Below are 18,207 nucleotides of genomic sequence, written 5' to 3' on the forward strand. Positions count from 1 at the left end.
TTCTGCATATAAATCACCAGTTGTTCCTCATTGGGTTTTTAAACACACACCACTTGTTCTGGGGTTGCTTTGTTTGCCCCCACTTTAAAAACCAGAGTTCTTTTTAGCCCCCAAAAGGACAGTTAAGGCAGCAGGGCGTTTCCTGGGGTCTCATGAGCTGGAGGGCTCCCATCTCCCCCTCCAGAAATTCATGTGGTAGGTAGTTTCTCAGGTTGGAAAACCTGTCCCTGAAGAAAATAATCGTGCAGAAGAATGCAGATACAGGCATCTGTGGTCAAGTGTGTGCCCAACAGCTTGAAAAGAAACACCCTCTTGGTCATCAAAGACTTGCTGGTTGGTTTCCGTACTTAAAAAAAACCAAAAAAACCCAAAACTGTCTGGTGGAAAGAAGCCAGTCAGAGAGCAGGGTTCCTAGTGACATGCTGTGAGGTCGCTGCACACACCACACAGGACACACACCAGTTTGCTTTTTCAAACAACGCAGTAGGGACCCTGCATATTTCCCTATCAACTATTCATGGTCCTTAAAATACCCATAGCTTACTTCAGCGACATCCTCCAAGGACACCTGCTTCTCTATAAAGCCAGGCATCCACCCTCGCCCAGGAGCTGTGCTCCTGGTGGGGAAAGAACCAAAAACCAAAAACCCTAGGACTTGACTGATTAGAACGGTTAATGGGTGTTTTCACCCTGCCGCAGGGTCCAGTGGGTCTACCTGCGCTGAGATCCAGAGAAGACCTGGAAGGAGGATCATGACTTATTGCTTCATTAGAATAGACCCCCGCCCCCAAAAAATGACTTTTAAAAGCAGGGCCGACGCCTGCAGGCCCCAGCTGGGCTGGGGGGCTCTGGGGACACAGAGGGCCCGGCTTGATTCACAGTGATCGGGTGGCTGGTGGCCGGTGGCGCTGGCCGGTGGCCGTGGGCGGGCGCCGCCTACACCTTGTAGTCGAGCTCGGCGTTCATCTTGGTGTACATCTCGTAGATGACGTCGATGGTGGCCGTGTAGTTGACCAGGAAGAGGCGGATCTTCTCCAGGCACTCCTCCTCTGTCACGTTCTGCCCCTTGGAGAGGGCCTTCAGGAAGTCTGACTTGTAGGGCGCTGCGTACAGTGCGGCCTTGAGTGGGCGAGAGGGGCACCGGGTTAGTGGCACAGCCGGGACCCCAGGCCCGCGCTGAGATCTGGTTGTGCTTCCCCAGGTCCATGCGGGGCAGGGTCTGTGCTGTCCGTGGTGTTGGGAGGGAAAGGAAAGGGAGGTGTGTTTCCCCTTCTACCCCCGTGAGGGACAGCAGGAAGGACACCAACTAGGGGGACAGACAGACAGACCTGGACGCACACTCCAGCTTGTGCCGCCGACTAGCTGTGAGCCTTGAGCAAGTTACTTAGCCTCTCTGAGCCTCAGTTTCCTTGTCTGTAAAGTGGGGATAATAATGGCATCCACCTGAGTCACTTCCGTCAAGATGAGGGAGATCATGCCAAGTGCTCGGCAAAGCTCCAGGCACAGGGGCTGGCACCGGGCACACGTGAGCTTGGGGGTGGCATGCTCTGGAAAAGGGGAACGGCTTCTTGGGAAGCCCACTGAGTGGGCACAGGCTGCTAATCCAGGCTGCAGTCTTTCTTTAGTCCTCAGTGGGTGACACTACCCCAAATTTTAGGACTTAGAAAGTGCACTTGAAAAGCACTGAGAAGCCAGGAGCAGTGGCACACGCCTGTGATCCCAGTGACTCGGGAGGCTGAGGCGGGAGGATCCTGAGTTCAAGGCCAGTCTCAGCAACTTAGCAAGGCCCTAAGCAACTTAGCAAGACCCTGTCTCAATGTAAAAAATTGTAAAAGGGTCAGGGATATAGCCGAGCGTGGAGCAGCCCTGGGTTCAATCCCCAATACGAGAGAAATTTTAAAAAATAAAAAATATGAGGATACTGAAGCTCCAGGACCCCAGCCCCATTTTCTTTGTTTTTAAGAGCTGCCTGGCTGTGTGGCCTAGGTTGGCCTCAGACTCCTGGGCTCAAGTGATCTTCTCGCTTAGCCTCCTGAGTGGCTGGGAGTGCGAGTGGAGCCACCACACCAGTCCCCACTCCTGCACCGTGGGCCAGGACTTGACTTATGGGAGCACCACCGACCTCGCCTGTGGGCTAGGGTAAGAGCAGCCCCTGTGTCCTGGAGCACCGGGGGCTGCGGTCACAGGCAGCTCCCTGAGCCAGGCATGCAGGCCACTTGTCCTCTGTGGGGACAAGGCACTGAGGGGAGGGTGGTCTCTCAGGGTGCCCCTGGGAACAGGCCCTGTCCCAAGCCATGCCAGGGGGGCTGTGCCAGAGGTGACATTTCCTGCCCTGTGACTGGCCCTTCCTGCCTGGACCTGGCCTGGCTCCTGACCCAGCTGCTCTCAGCATGTGCCTCACGGGGCGAGACTGGCCACCACACCCTGGTTTTGCGGCAGTGAGGAGGAACAGGCCGTTGAAGTGGGGCAGGAAGCTACCACGGCAGGCTGCGAGGCCTCGCCGAGTGAGACCGAGGCTCAGCAAGAGGCAGGTGGCCAGCAGCAGCCTGCAGGGGACATTCCCCCAGTGGGCGTCTCTGCCTGGTAACCCCAGGGACCCTCCGCTAGCCAGGCTGGCGCTGGAGCTCTGGTTCCAGGAGCCCTGTCAACGTCACCCCAACGCAGGCCACCAAGAACCCCGGGGGCCAGTGTCCCTCCAGCAGATGCCTCAGTGGGGACAGGGGCTGTTGCTCCCCCCTTTCCAGGGTTGGGAATCCAGATGGAATCTGGGGGGCCGTGAGGCCAGGCCACCCGCAGTCCTCAGGGGCTCTGCTGAGGTTCCCCAGTCAGGCCGCACAGGCACGGCACCTGCAAATGCCACCCCCCAGGGCCATGAGCAGGGCTGGCCAAGTGGGCGGGAAGGGACCCTCAGTGCAGCAGCTTGCCCCAGAGAGGACACCCCAAGGGGCAAGCGCAGGCCCCCAGGGGAAGCCTGGGGGGTGGAGCTGCAGCGGGTGGCCCTCCCAGCTCCCCAGTCCTGGAGGGTGGCTCACCTGGAAGATCTTCTGCACGATCCAGCCGTGGTACTTCTTGAGGGCCATCTCGTAGGCCTTGGTGGCATTGACGCGGATGAGGTTGGGGTGGTTCTCGTCCCGCTCGCCGTCACAGATGCTCTGGAGGAAGACCTGGATGAAGCGAAGGCCTCTGTGGCCCAGAGAGGGTGGCCCTTTAGGACCCGTGTCCACAGCCAGTGCTCCCTGCCATGGTGGGGCTGCTGCATCTGAGCTAAGCTCCTCCTGTGAGCCACGTGTTCATGGGCACTGCCCTCGGCCAAGCCTCACTCCTGCCACGAGGACACGGCCGCCAGGCGCAGCCTGGTCCCTCCCGAGCACCTTGCCCAGCTGTGAGACCCCCAAGGTGGGGTCTGGGCCTGTCCTCTCTGTGTCCATGTCCATGTGACCTCTCACAGGTTGGCACATGCCAGGCAGCTGTCAGGGCCCGAGGGTGAAGTGCTGGCCCTCAGAGGGAACATGACAGGGGGCTGCAGAGCCCAGCTCCCGCCCCCGGGCTCGCTTCTACCTTGAAGCCCCTGGGACCCTCCTGAACCTGCCACACTGCACCACAGCTGCCCGCCCCCTGCTCCCGTCACGTCTGTGTGATTCACTGGCCCCAACAGACCCTCCTCAGAGCCAGGAGAAGGGGGTTCCAGTCCTTTAGTGTCATCTCCTGCCCCGCACCCCATCCCCCAGGAGGCTGAGTGGGGCGCCATTAGCCACTTCACAGAGAGCTCTGAGGTTCCTCCTAAAGGCTCCCAAGCCAGGACCCTCCCAGCCTGCGTCACCCCCAGCTGGGCTCCTGCCTCTGCTGCCCCTCACTGTGCCAGTAGGTCCCCAGATGGGCCACTCCACTTCCTCCCTGCAGGGTGGTGGGGGTCAGCTAGAGTGCAGGGCCCTTACAGGGCAGGAGTGCTGGGTTTGGGCACCGAAGAGACCCTCACTCTTCACCCTTGAGGTGAGGCGGACCCTCCATGTTCAGCCCAGAGCCCACCAGGGATCGGCCTGGAGCCTGGAGCTGAGGATAGCTCGGCTGTGGCCTGCCCTGGACAGCAGTTGCTCTGGAGCCCTGGATCCCCCTCCCCTGGCAATGAGGATGGTGTCCCCTGAAGCCTCCCTGACCACTGACTGCTCCTGCCCCCCGTGGCTCCTCAAGACCCCCCCTCCAGGCTTGTGTTCCTACCCAATCTGGTCTGGGCTTCCCAGGCTCTGGCCTCACACCCACCCGAGGCCTGTGTGCCAGGTCTGCAGCAAGGCTTCCCTCAGCAAGGCTGTGCCCTCCTCCGTGGGACCCTCCTGCCCAGCCTGGGACACTCCACGTGGCTCTGTCCTCCAGGAGCACCCCCTGCCCTGGCTCTGATACTCTGCTGCTCAGATCTGCCCGCTGACTCCCCCAGACAACGATGCCAAAGGAGGCTGCAGAACGTGCCTGGTTCACCCCCTTGGCCTGCTGGTGACCACCAGTGCCCCTTGGCCTGGCCTAGCTCACATCTAACAATCGGGACATCTCCTCCAGCTTGCTCCTCCCCAGAAACCACAGCACCTGCGAGGTGGATGGACCTGAGTCTCTAGTGACCAAGGCAGGCAGCTTGGCAGGGACACTTCCTAAAATGTGCTATAGGGTGCCGACTGCAGACCTGCTCCTGCCCAGCTTCACCCTCCCCGCTGCATTTCACCAAGATGACGGTGTGATGGGGCTGGGGGTGGCAGGAGGGCTCCAGGGGACCAGTGGAGAGAATGAGGCAGGCTCCCTCCCAGCTCTTGGTCCAGCCTCCAAGGGAGGGCAACTGGGGACACCTGTGGGGCCAGGAATGGGCCTCTGGCCTCCTAGCCACTGCTGGTACTGCACAGGTACAGGAGAATTCTGGAGCTGGTCGAGACCCAGTGAGTTCAAAGCACAGTGTCTGCGGGCCCCGGTCCAGAGGATGCCCACGTGCAAATCAGATAGAAATCCTTCTCCTCAAGGCTGTTGTTTCTCGTGAGTGTGGTGGTCAACACCGGGATCCCAGTGACTCAGGAGGCTGGAGCAGGATGATCACAAGTCCCAGGCCAGCCTGAACAGCTTGTTTTTGGTACTGGGAACGGGACTCAGGGGCGCTTAACCACTAAGTGACGTTTCTGCCCCTTTAATTTTTTTTTTTTTCCAGACAGTGTCTCACTAAGTTGCTTAGGACCTTGCTAAGTTGCTGAGGCTGGCTTTGAACTTGTGATCCTCTTGCCTTAGCCTCCTGAGTCACTAGAATCACAGGTGCATGCCACTGTGTCCCAGCTAGCCTGGGCAACCTAACAAGCCCCTGTCTCAAAACAACAACAACAAAAGGTGGGGGGGGAGGGGGTAGAGCTCAGTGGTGGAGCACCCTGGGTTTAATCCCTAGGACATCCCCCGCCACACATACACGGCTGTTATTTCTGTCATGAAACTAATATAGAAACCCACCTTGTGCATTATGTGACCAACCCTGAACAGGACACCTCTGTGTGGTGCACAATCTGTGCAACTATGCTTGGAAGACCTGGGTGTGCGACTGGGCCTCCAGATGTCCCTGGAGCCTCCTCTGCGACACAGGGAGACAGCACACCTAACTCACAGCCTGTGAAACTCAACCCGAGTAGGAAGAGCTTAGCCCAGCGCCCAGGATGGAACAGACGCTTGCTATTCTGTTCTAGGGACTAGAACAAGGATGTGTCACCACTGGAATAGGCTCTGGCCCTTAGGAGGCTTTTTCTTGGCCATTAGTAAGCATCACACGGGCTGGGTTGTGGCTCAGCAGTAGAACGCTTGCTTAGCCTGTGTGAGGCCCTGGGTTTGATCCTTAGCACCACATAAAAATAAATAAATAAAATAAAGGTATTATGTCCAACTACAACTAAAAAATAAAATGTAAAAAAATTTTTAAAAAAAGTCTTTCAACTTAAAAAAAAATAAGCATCCCACTAGAAGGGAGTGTGGACCCCACGCGGGCATGGCAGGGCTTCCCCCCTGCACAGGACGGAGCCCTGGGCCCGCCTCTGCCCCGCCATCACCTTTTCAGCCACATCAGTGCCAGCGTGGCCCCCACTTTGGGCCATTCTGCTCCATACATTTCCTTCTCCACCTCCAGGATGTTCTGCAGGGTCCGGAACTTGGCTGGGTCGGTGTCGTACACGGCTTTGATTTTCTGAAATGGAACACACGGGGTTTTCTGCTTGGAAAAGCTGCTCACAGCCAGCTGTGCTGCTGCTGGGAGGCGTGGCTGTGGGAGCGGCAGGGCTCCAGCACCAACTCCCCCGGGCTCCGGCCTGCTGCGTGGGGTCTGCATTCCAGGCAGAGTCTCATGTGGTCTAGTGGCAATCCTGAAGTTCATCAGTATCCCAAACTGCAGATGAGGACACTGAGGCTCAGAGAGGGCCAGTGACATGCCCAAGGCCACACAGTATGCAGGTGGAGCAGGCCCCAGCTTGCCTGGCGCTAGAGTCCTGGAGCTGAGGATAGCTCCTCCAACCACCACTGACCCTGCCCCAGACACCAGGTGCTTCAAGTTTCGCTTCTGTGAGAGAGTAGACATGGGCTCGTAGGATTCTGAACTGGAGCCAGGTCGGGCTGGGTGGGAATCCCAGCTCTGCCACTTTCTTTTTTTGTGGTACCAGGGATTGAGCCCAGGGGCACTTACCCACTGAGCCACACCCCCAGCCCTTTCTTATATTTTATTTAGAGTCAGGGTCTCGCTGAGTTGCTTAGAGTCTTGCTATGTTGCTGAGGCTGGCTTTGAATTCACGATCCTCTTGCCTCAACCTCCCAAGTTGCTGGAATTGGAGATGTGCACTATCACGCCCAGCTGTAGCTTTCTAAGCGACCTTGAGTGAGCCTTTGACTCCTAATCCTCAGCTTCCTCATTGTCAGAAGTCCTCAAAGGGCCACTGGTTCATGTGGAAAGCCCCCAGGCTGTGTGGGCCCTGAGTGGACCCTCGAGGGGAGGGGGTCTGTAGCTGGGGGACGGCACCGGAAGGCCCAGGGCCAGGGGAGGAGAGAGCTGGGCCAGTGCCACCTGTGGACTTTGGCATTGACTTGTTTGGTGGAGGGGGCAATATCCTCCTGCCTGAGCCCTGCCCAGCTGCCACTAGGTGGCGCTATTACAGAGGAGGACCAGGAACTTCAGGCTCCAGCGCATGATCTTGGGGCCAAGCCTGTCTTCCATGGCAGCCTGTCCCTGGGCTGGGGAGCCTGCAGCTGGGAGCAGGGTTAGATTACTGTGGGTGCTGTAGCTGCAGCTGCCAGGCCAAGTACATACCGTGATGTTGCCACTTATGTCTGCCTTGATGGGTGTAAACACGGGGGACCCAAGGCAATCTGGGGGGAAAAACAAGAGAGATTTAGATTCCCAATGGGGTGATGTCCAGGACCGCTGTGGGCCACAGAGGAGTGGACGTCTGAGGCGAGGCCGCCGTGTTTAGGGGCAGGCAGAGTTGTTCACAGGAGTCAGGGGTGTTCTTGGACAAGTCCATCTGGGGAGTGCTGGGACCAGGTAAGACCAGGTCACGAGACAGGACTTTTCAGAGCCTTTAAATGGAGGCTGAAGGGCTCAGAAGCGCATCCTTCATCCACCCCACTCTGCCCGCCCAGCACCTCCCACTAGAACTTTCTGCCATCCAGGCCCCTGCACTGTCCAGCGTGGCACCCGCATGACTTGGGCTTGACTCAGCTCTGCGCCTGTAGGGGGTGGGGCACATCCCCTCAGCTTTCTGAGCCCACATTTCCAGTCCAGCAGGTGACACAACAGACCCCAGGGACTCGATGACTGAAGCACCCGATGCGCACTTCGTCCCCCTAGAAGCGCCCTGTGCTTCACAGCAGGCTTCTGGCTCTTCCTGGCAGAGCCTGGCCCAGCAGTGACCCCGCCAAGCTCATGGAACCTAGACCTACAAACTGCCCCTTGGGAAACGTGAGACGCCTGCTGCCTGCCTCCCTTCCACCCCCTGTCCCCTGGTAGGCTGTCCCAGGGCCAGGACACAGGTCAAAGAACTGCAGGGAGGACCCATGGGCCCGTAAGTTCTTCAGCACAAGGCTCAACACAGACCTTGCCCTTGGGCCTGACGCAGGCAGCTGCCTGTCCTCTCCACCTATCACCAGGCTGACACAAAGCCGGGGACCAAGGCCCCACGAGCAGGACAGAGGTGGGTGCCAAACTGTGGGCAGGACCCCCAATATAGGCACCGGGTGGGGCTGGGGAAAGTACTTCTGCAGGCCAATTCCAGCCAAGGTGACCCAGCACACCTGGCTGGCCATCTGGAATGTTCTAATTGCACCGGATGCTTTAAATGAAACACCCTGTCATGAGGGCTAGGGGTGCTGATGGATGGCGCTGGAATTGTCACCAGGCCACTCCTCAGCTGAGCACATCCCCTCACCTCTGTGTTTCTCCGTCTCCTAGTGCGTCAAAGGGGGCGACTACAGTGCTTATTTCATAGGGTTGTCATAGGAATTAAAAATAGTGCGTCAGCTAGGACGGGGCTCAGTGGTGGAGCTCATACTTAGCATGTGCAAGGCCCTGGGGTTCCATCCTTAGCATGCGTGTGCATGTGTGTGCATGTATCACATACTACATATATGTAAATAAATAACACATCAAACACCCTGAGGGCTCCGTGAGGTGAACCCTGGATAAATGGGCTTTGATCATTTTCATGACTTCACATCATCATTACCAGAGTCAGGATCCTTAGTCCAGGGGCAAAGCTGCCCACCAAGGGCCAGCCAGCACCTCCCCTAGGTGGCCACATCAGAGGGTGGAATTCTCAGTGACAGAATGCTTTGCCTAGACCGTGGGAAGCCCGAGTTCCATCCCCGAGTGTCCAAACAAGACACAGGACAGGGACTGCTCAGGTGCTGTGCTGGGGGTTCGGGCCACCCAGATGGCCTGCCAAGGGCTCTAGTGCAGTAACCGCTCCATCCCACCCTTCGTCCCTGCCTGAAGCACCACTGAACTCGTCCTGGGTCATGCAATCTGTTAGTCCCAGGAGACGCTCCCTCCTGCCCACCATACGGAGCTCTGAGAGGGCGGGCACCCGATTGCCTGCTGGGCCTGGCACCCAGCTCAGTCAGTGACCCCACCAGGTGCGTGGATGATGTCTGTGCAGTGACCGAGGGAAGGACTGTGGGCAACGTGGAACCTACCAGGCTATTCCCTGCGAGGCTCCTTAGACCCCCCAACAGAGATGGTGAAGGACTAATGAGGGTGGGGACCTCAGTTTCCCTGCCTGTAACAGGAGGACCTTGCAGGACATCCCAGACGCTCTGAGGAGGCAGCATTCCTAGGTCAAGCCAGTGCTCGGAGCCCGGCTGTGATTGCTGACACTGCCCCAGGCTGATCTACCGCAGTTTTCAAATGCCAAGACTGGAAACCAGGGCTTGGGGACAGGGCAGCAGCAGTCAAGGGGGTGGCTTCTTAGCTATTCTCAATGACTCAGGTTGCTCCACGTTAGATGCAGAAAAAAATGTTCTCAGCATCCTGATCTTTGAAAAAATGGCTTTGGTACCCTTCTGGTGGCCCTGCCCTGATGGCGGGGAGAAAGGCTTTTTGTCTGGGGTTCTCCTGACAGTGCGCTCCGAGGGTCACGGGGCGCTGTGGTCAGCAGGAGCCGGGACCTGACAGTAGGCCTTATTGTGTGGTGTCGAGGCCCAGGACCAGGGCTGCTCAGCTGTGGGGGAAGGACGGCCGTGCTGAAGGGCACTTCTGAGGCTGGAGACCCGCAGAGGCAGAGAGGGGGTTGAGTCAGACTTCAGCAGAGAAGGGGGGGAGGTAAGGGCTGGGAATGGGACCTCAGCATCCACAGGAAGGGGCCATGCACAGAGGGGACCGTGGGCAGGAGGGCGCTCCCCTGCACATCTCCAGCTCCGCGGTCTCCACGCATGCGCAGTGGGCAATGGTCACCGCAAGCATCCCTACGTGGCTTCTGGTGATCAGAAGTCAGGGCCTGGTGCCCTACAGCCAGCCAGTCAAGGGCTCAAAACCTGACTCTGGTGTGGCTTTGGCCAAATGACTTGACCCTCTGGGCTCCGCCCTTCACTTCCTATCGCCCAGAAAAGCCACACAGGAGCACCAGGAACTCGGACCCATTACAGAGCCAGGCTGCTTCCAGTCCACCCTCATCTTTCTTTCTAGAGTGTTCCCATCTACTTGTGTCAAAAGTGAAAAAGAAAAGAACTCTCACAGACATCAGAGGAGGGTTTAATTCCCAAGCAGCAGTGGCCTTTTGGACAGGTTGAACTTGGTGCTGCTCAGACAGAGAAGGGCACACTTCTAGCGTCCTGCAGCCTTACCTTTCCAACAGAAAGCAGCCTGCCACAAAATGACCTTTCTTGTTTTACCAGTTTTTAAGTTACCCTAAACTTGTTTTAATTGTTGTGAGCAAACAGGCTCTTTAGAACGTCACCAGAACCTGTCTGCCTGGAGGGAGGGAGGGAGCTGGGATGGTTTTCTAGTTCATCATCCTACCTGGGGTGGGGGTGTAACCGGCCAGGTATGATCCCACCATCTTATTTCGCGGAACCAGCTCAGATGGGCACAGATTCCAATACAGTAAAGATGGGATTATTGGCAACACCTGGCCCCTGCTTTTTGGTGGACATATTTTTTCCTCCTAAGCATGCTACTTAATGCTGGAGGTATAAGGAAAAAACCAATAAATTTGATTATAAAATAAAGACTATGAGGCAGGGGGAATCCTAACACTAATCAAAGCCAGACAGTAAACCGGGTTGGGAGGTAGCATCTGTGTAACAAATAGAACAGATAAAAAGCCATTATTCCTAGTGTGCAAAGCGGTCTTACAAATTCATAAGGACAAAAATATAGAACAATGAGTAATTCACAGAAGAAATGAAAAATACGTTTAATCTCAATAATAAAAAGAAAATTAAAACAGGGTAGTATTTTTCATCTACCAATTTTTTTTGGGGGGGGGTACTGGGTCTTTAATCTAAGGGCACTTTACTGCTAAGTTACATCCCTAGTCTTTTTATTTTGAGACAGGGTCTTGCTAAGTTGCTTAGGGCCTCGATACATCACCAAGGCTGGCCTCGAACTTTCAGTCCTCCTGCATCAGCCTCCTGAGTTGCTGGAAAGACAGGCATGTGGCATGGTGCCTGGCTCATCTACCAAATAACTTTATGAATGTACCAACCTTCTCTGTTCACCTGTTCTGGATGGAATTTGTCAAAATATAACACAAATGTCCCTGCTTTCATATAACAGTGTTTGCAACTTTCTTTTTCTATTTTTTCTTCCGTTCTCTTTTCTTTTTTTGGTATTAGGGATTGAACCCAGGGGCGTTTAACCACTGAGCCACATCCCCGGTCCTTCGGATGTTTTCTTTTGAGACAGGGTCTTGCTAAGTTGCTTAGGGCCCAAGTTTGCTGAGGCTGGTTTTGAACTTGGGATTCTCCTGCCTCAGGAGCTTGGGATTTCCTGGGTATCTGGGATTTTTCGGCCTGCACCATGGCACCCAGCCTCTTTGGGTACTTTTAAAACCTTCTCCTGATGGTTGGGGGCTATTCCACCTGCTCTGTGTGCAGCACTTCTATTCTGATAGATACTTGAAAGACAAATAGCCCACAGTGTCAGAATCACCTGCAGAATAGGAGACACACCCAGGAATCCAGGGGAAGGACTTGTGCATGATGTCCAGGACTACTCTGGCTGCCCAGGGGCCATTCAGGGCCTCCTGCCTGGGTCTCTGCCACAGTTCAGATGGGTGACACTGCCCAGAAAGCAGAATTCCCCATAAGCTAACAGTTACCAAATGCCACCTGGAATCAGACTCATTTCCTTTTTTTCTAGCCTCGGCAGGGTTGGAAAGCACAGTTCTTGTGCTCTGAGCGAGGCCACAGTGCAGCTGCGGGTCCAGCCCTCTGGCAGAGCGCTTGCCTAGCACATTTGAAGCCCTGGGTTCCTGCCTGGGTTCCTGCCCTTGCAAAAACAAACCCACCAAACAAAACCACGGCCAGCACATATGTGGAAATTTCCATCCAAGCTGCCCACAGTGTCTTCCTCTTTTAGAACAGGTGAGACCTCCTGCGGGGCAGCAAGGTGCCAGAGCTGCATGGCCCTGGCCCACCCTCTCACTGGATTTCAGGAGTAATTTCCATTGAGAAACAGATGCACTGTGTGACTCAGGATGGGAACACACCTAACCCCAACCCATAAATGCTTATTTCGAAAAAGGAGGAGCGAGAGGCCTGTGTCGCAATGCCCCTGGGTGTGGGAGGCTCCAATCCATACTCAGTTTTTGTTTTTTTTTTTTTCCATAGCTGGATAATAAAGTTCAGTTGTTAAAGACACAGGGAGATTAACTTTACAGGCTCTGGGTTACAAGGATCATACTAGGAGGCTCTCAAATTCCAGCTGATGGAGATGAATCATTTATCAATTTCAGGGTAGGGGTTGTCCAGGCTCAGGTCACAGTAAGGATAAGAACCCTGGAAATGTCCATGTTCCTAAAACTGGTTTGTGCTTGAATTTTACTGTTTAAAAACGTGTTTATAAAACCCTTCACAATATTGCTTTTAAAAGTCACCCCAGGTGGGGCTGGGGTTGGGGCTCAGTGGTAGAGCACTTGCCTCACATGTGTGAGGCACTGGGTTCGATTCTCAGCACCACACATAAATAAATGAATAAAATAAAGGTCCATCAACAACTAAAAATAAAATATTAAAAAAAAAGGCACCCCATGACATGCTAAATCTTTGTCCACAATGACTGACTTTTTTGGCAAAAACCAGCCATGAATTGGGAATGCAACTGGGAAAATCCCTTCTACTTGCTGTGTGGCTTGGCAGAAATTAGTTAACCTCTCTAAGCCACGAGGCTGACAATGACCTTACCTCACAGGGTTGTTGTGAGGTTTAACTGAGTTTTTATAGTAAAGGGCTTAGCACAGTTTCTGGCACCCAGTGAATACTCAATAAAAACAAGATATTATTATTTATGCTTATTATTATACATTATGTCATTATCTTCATCCTTCCCAAAGGTAAAGGGAATCCAGAAAACAATGATTAAGAAATCAAGGAGGGCTGGGGGTGCGGCTCAGCTGGCACAGTACCTGTCTCATATGCACAAGGCCCTGGGCTCAACCCCCAGCACCACAAACAAACAAACAAACCAAAGGTGACATGGCTAGCATTAAAGAGCTGGCCTAGCATGTCCCAAGCCCTGGGTTCAGTCCCCAGCACTGCATTAGAAAAAAAGGAAAGAAAGAAAGAGAAAGCAGAGGAGAAGGGAAGGGAAGGGAAGGAGGAGGGGGAGACGGATTGACTGATAAGGAGGAAGTCGCCCAGTCATAAAATCATGACTTCAGGTGTATTCAGACCATTAAAAAGGGATTTCAGAAGGAACTTGGAGGGACAACAAAGCAGAGAACAAATCACTTTAGCGGGGAAGTTTGAGTTGCTGCTATCTGCCTGGGCGACAGGGAGGTTTTATAGGACCCTGGGGAGGGCTGTCCAGAGTAAGGACTTTGAAATGCTCAGATACAGTTAACACTCCATCCAAAAAAGAAAAAAAAGACCTTGATACAAGTAACACTTAAGAATGTAACAAAAGGACTCCCGTCAGTCCACCCAGGCCATTCCCAAGCTTAAACAATGGACCCAAGCCACCATTTCCATTCTAATGAGCCTGTTGAAAACCGCACATTGTCTCCCTCTCCCAGGGCCAGGCCTCCTATCTGGTTCCTCCCCCACAAACACAGCAGACAGGGGATAGGCCCTGTTCTGCCCCAGAAGCCTTCCCCTAGCCTTCTGTGTCCTGTTACAGGGCTGGTCTCCCTGTCACGGGCTGGACCAGCTTCAAAGACCCAGGCCCCTTCTAGTGTCATCAAATCCCCTGCCTCTCTGAACCTGTTTCCTCTTCTGCAAAATGGTGCCAGTTCCTCATATTTCTTTTTCTTTTCTCCCTCCTCAGCTGTAGATAGACACAACACCTTTATTTTGTTGATTTATCTTTATGTGATGCTGAAGATGGAACCCAGGGCCTCACCCAGGCTAGGTGAGCACTCCACCACTGAGCCCCAACCCAGCCCTCCTCCTATTTCTTAAGGTCCTTGATCTTGGGAGCCCCTGGAAATAGGGGCCACACTGGCTGACCAGGGGTCCTGCAGTAGATGTTACCAAGCTCTTTTGTCATGCATTCTTCCCATTCCTTTTCAGCCTGACAACAGCTGGCCACCTACACTCTGCAGGGCTCTGCCACACGCATTGCTAGGTCCCCACAGGGCCTGACTTCTGCCCCCAAGGGAGTCATCATGGGGCGGAGATGGGGCACAGGCTCTGCAGACCAGAATGGAAGACAGATTTCCTTCCTGCCTTTCCCTCGGTTCCCTCTAGCAGCAGAGGCTGGACCTTGGGCCTTGACCCCAAGGCCAGGCTTCTTGGAACGCAGAAAGACCTAACCCCATCATCAAGGGACACAATAGGTGTGCACGGATGGTCTGGTCTGCATGCTGCGCTGGCCTCCCCGTGTTGTGGAGGAGAATGCTGTAGAAATTCCCAGCATACAGTGGCCATGGCAGGCCCGAGCCCTGACAGCCGGTCACAAGACTCAGAGGTGGCTCCTTTTTGGCAGACCCCTGTTTCCCAAGGGCTGTGTGGCAAGAGGTCCAGTTTCTAGGGTGACTGGCCTACCTGTGCAAAGAGGGGGTAGTCCAGGCCTTCAGCACCAACACCATCTGTGGTGCCACCTCCATGGACCCCCTGGGGGTCTCTGTTGTAGGCCAGTTGGGGGAACACTTGTGCCTGAACGCACAGTTTCAGTCCCACGAAACCAAGGTCAGGCTGGCTCAGCTGGATGTGAACGTCCATGTTTCTCTCCACTCAACTGTCCAGCGTGCTCAGGGCATGGATATCAAAGAAAAGTAGATTCAAAATGACTTTTCCCCTGAGCGCAAAAACAGCCACACAGAGGCTATTAGGTGGATTGACAGGAAAACATAACCGGGTCAGCGGCGGCTCCCTCCCGGCTTGCTGAGTGGACTCAGGCCAGGTAAGATCATGAGTGTGCACCACCAGCACCGTGTAGGTGCTCCTCAAGGTCCTGGAGCCTCACCAATCACGCTCTTGCAAATGCACCTGCAGCCGATGCCAGGAGGCCAGAGGCAGTTCCTGAACTGTGCAAACCATTGCACAAAGTGTCTGCTTGACTTGGTCTCTCCGCGAGGGTCCCTCCCGGGCCACAGTCCACGTCGCCTTCCTCTAGAACCCAGCTAGTTCCTCTAGAACTCAACCACAACGGGCACTAACCTGCTGCACTGGGAAGGTGAATATGATTTCACCTGTCTGTCTTGGGCTACTCTATACAACAATAAAACTCAATGTATATTTGCATTAACATAAAAAATAACAAAACAGCTGGGCATGGTGGTGCACGCCTGTAATCACGCTCAGAGGCTGAGGCAGTGGGATTGCAAGTTCAAAGCCAACCTCAGCAAAAGCAAGGCACTAAGCAACTCAGAGAGACCCTGCCTCTAAATAAAGTACAAAAAAGGGCTGGGGATGTGGCTCAGTGGCCTAGTGCCTAGAGTTCAATCCCTGGTAACCGGCCCCCCAAAAAAATAAAAACAAAAAACAAAGCATATCAGGGACGTGGTGGTGAACCTGAGTTTCAGAAGTGCTTATTGCAATAGGGGTAGCTTCTTATAGGACAAGGGGTAATAAGGGGTTGCTTCCCAGGCAGGAAATGGTGCTGGGAAAACTGGAAATCCATATGCAGCAAAATAAAATTAAACCACTATTTCTCACTATGCACAAAACTCAACTCGAAGTGCATCAAGGAACTAGGAATTAGACTAGAGACCCTGCACCTAATGGAAGAAAAAGTAGGTCCAAATCTTCATCGTGTCAGATTAGGTCCTGACTTCCTCAACCAGACTCCTAAAGCACAAGAAATAAAATCAAGAATTGATAAATGGGATGGAGGGCCGGGGTGGTAGCTCAGTGGTAGAGCACTTGCCTAGCATGTGTGAGGCCCCGGGTTTGATTCTCAGCACCACATATAAGTAAATTAAAAAAAGGTCCATTGACAATTAAAAATATTTAAAAAAAAAAAAATATCAGCAGAGGAGAACATCTTTACTACACGCACCTCAGATAGAGCACTTAGTCTCCAGGATATATAATGAATTCAAAAAACTTAACACCAAAAAAAAAAGTAAATAACCCAATCAATAAATGGGCTAAGAAACTGTGAACAGACACTTCTCAGAAGATGATTAACAAATATACGAAAAAATGTTCAACTTCTCTAGCAATTAGAGAAATGCAAATCAAAACTACTCTAAGATTTCATCTTACTCCGGTCAGAATGGCAATTATCAAGAACACAGATAGGGCTGGGACGTAGCTCAGTTGGTAGAGAGCTTGCCTCGCATGCACAAGGCCCTGGGTTCAGTCCCCCGCACCACACACACACACACACACACACACACAACGAATACAAGCAATAACAACTGTTGGTGGGGATGTGGGGGGAAAAGGTACACTCACACATTGCTGGTGGCACTGGCACTGCAGATTGGTGCAACCACCATGGAAAGCAGTTCGGAGATTCCATGTCCCAATTAAAGGAAAGCTGACCTGTTAGGGACTCCTTCCACAAAGGGACTTCCACACCTCCACCATTCCTATTTGCATTCAAATAAACAGGAGTGGCAGACCCAGACAGGCAGGTTGCCAGCCTCAGAGGAAATGCGCATATCTGCTCTGGCTCCCAGGCCACTTGCCAAGTGGCAAAATTACCTTGGTGCCAGCAGAGCCCCGGATTGCCACAGCAGCCAAGCACCTGGAGAGAAGCCAGGGCAACAGGCAGGCCTTGGCAAGAGCACTACACAAGGAGTCAGAGGCCGGATCCAAGCCTGGTTATGCAGACACTCCCTGGCTGTGTGGCCGTGGGCAAGTCACCTTGACTCTCTGGCTTAAGAGTTTTGGGGCAGTAAGTTTCTAGGTTGCCACACACACATACCCCCCACCCCATGAAGTAAGCATTGAACCAAAAATTATAGCAAACCAATCTCTTTGGGCTCACTCTAAGACTATTTAATGAGTCCCACATACCTGTAGAGTCAGATTTTTAAAAAATTATATATATCAAATTGTTAATGAACCTTTATTTTATTCATTTATTTATTTGCAGTGCTGAGACTCCAACCCATTGCCTCACACACGCTAGGCAAGTGCTCTACCCCTGAGCCACAACCCCAGCCCCTCTATGACTGAATTCTATGGACATCCAATTTAATTGTACTAGGAGGCATTAATGAAGAAAAATCATGCCTAGAATTTGGATCTCAAGAACTGAAATAATCCAATAATCTAATCAGTAAATAGGCAGATGGTTTACACAGATACTTCTTAAAAGAAAAAAGTACAAATGACTAAAAAATATATGAAAAAAGGTTCAACATTCTTAGCAACGAGAGAAATGCATGTCAACACTACCCTGAGATTCCATCTCCCTCTGGTCAGGATGGCAGCCACCAAGAAAACAAACAACAAATGCTGAAGAGGATGTGGGGGAAAGGAACACTCATACATTACTGGTGGGACTGCAAATCAGTACAACCACTTTGGAAAGCAGTGTGGAGATTCCTGAAAAACTAGGAAAGGGGCCTCCATATGACGCAGCGATGCCACTCTTTGGTATTTATCCCAAAGAACTAAACCAACATGCTAGAGCGATACGTGTATCCCACCACTTACAGAGGAGCAATTTACAACAGCCAAGTTATGAAACCAACCTAGGTGTCTGTCAGCAGACAAGTGGATGAAGAAAATGTGGTGTATACACACCACGGAGTTTTACTCAGCCACAAAGAGCAATGAAATTCTGTCATTTGAGGTCAATGGATGGAACTAGAGACCATCATGCTAAGTGAAATAAGCCAGACTCAGAAAGCCCAAGGTCAGATGTTTCCTCTCCTATGTGAAAGCTAGAGAGAGAGAGGAATAAAAAGGGGACATCATAAAAATACAAAGGAAACCAGTTATGACAAACAAAAATATTTCCAGGAGGGGAGGAAAAGACAAAATCTACCAAAGTGTGCTATGTCCATTTATGAACCCGCCGTAATGAATCCTGCTCCTGTGTGTGATTATAACACACTAATTTAAAATAATAATAATAGACAGGAGACAGTAAGTAGAACA

General features: G+C 53.0%; 1 protein-coding gene across 1 annotated transcript in view; it reads right to left on the reverse strand.

Moving 5' to 3' along the window:
* Positions 1–18,207, reverse strand: part of Gltp (glycolipid transfer protein) — a 23,541-nt gene continuing 5,334 nt past the window's right edge. The window contains exons 2-5 of the mRNA XM_026409209.2: positions 7,301–7,359; positions 6,057–6,190; positions 3,033–3,183; positions 1–1,119 (exon numbers count right to left, since the gene is read on the reverse strand). Coding sequence (XP_026264994.1) covers positions 937–1,119; positions 3,033–3,183; positions 6,057–6,190; positions 7,301–7,359 — 527 coding nt within the window. The 3' untranslated portion in view covers positions 1–936. The remainder of the gene's footprint in view (positions 1,120–3,032; positions 3,184–6,056; positions 6,191–7,300; positions 7,360–18,207) is intronic.

This window comes from Urocitellus parryii, chromosome 3, assembly GCF_045843805.1.
Source record: "Urocitellus parryii isolate mUroPar1 chromosome 3, mUroPar1.hap1, whole genome shotgun sequence".
NCBI lineage: Eukaryota > Metazoa > Chordata > Mammalia > Rodentia > Sciuridae > Urocitellus > Urocitellus parryii.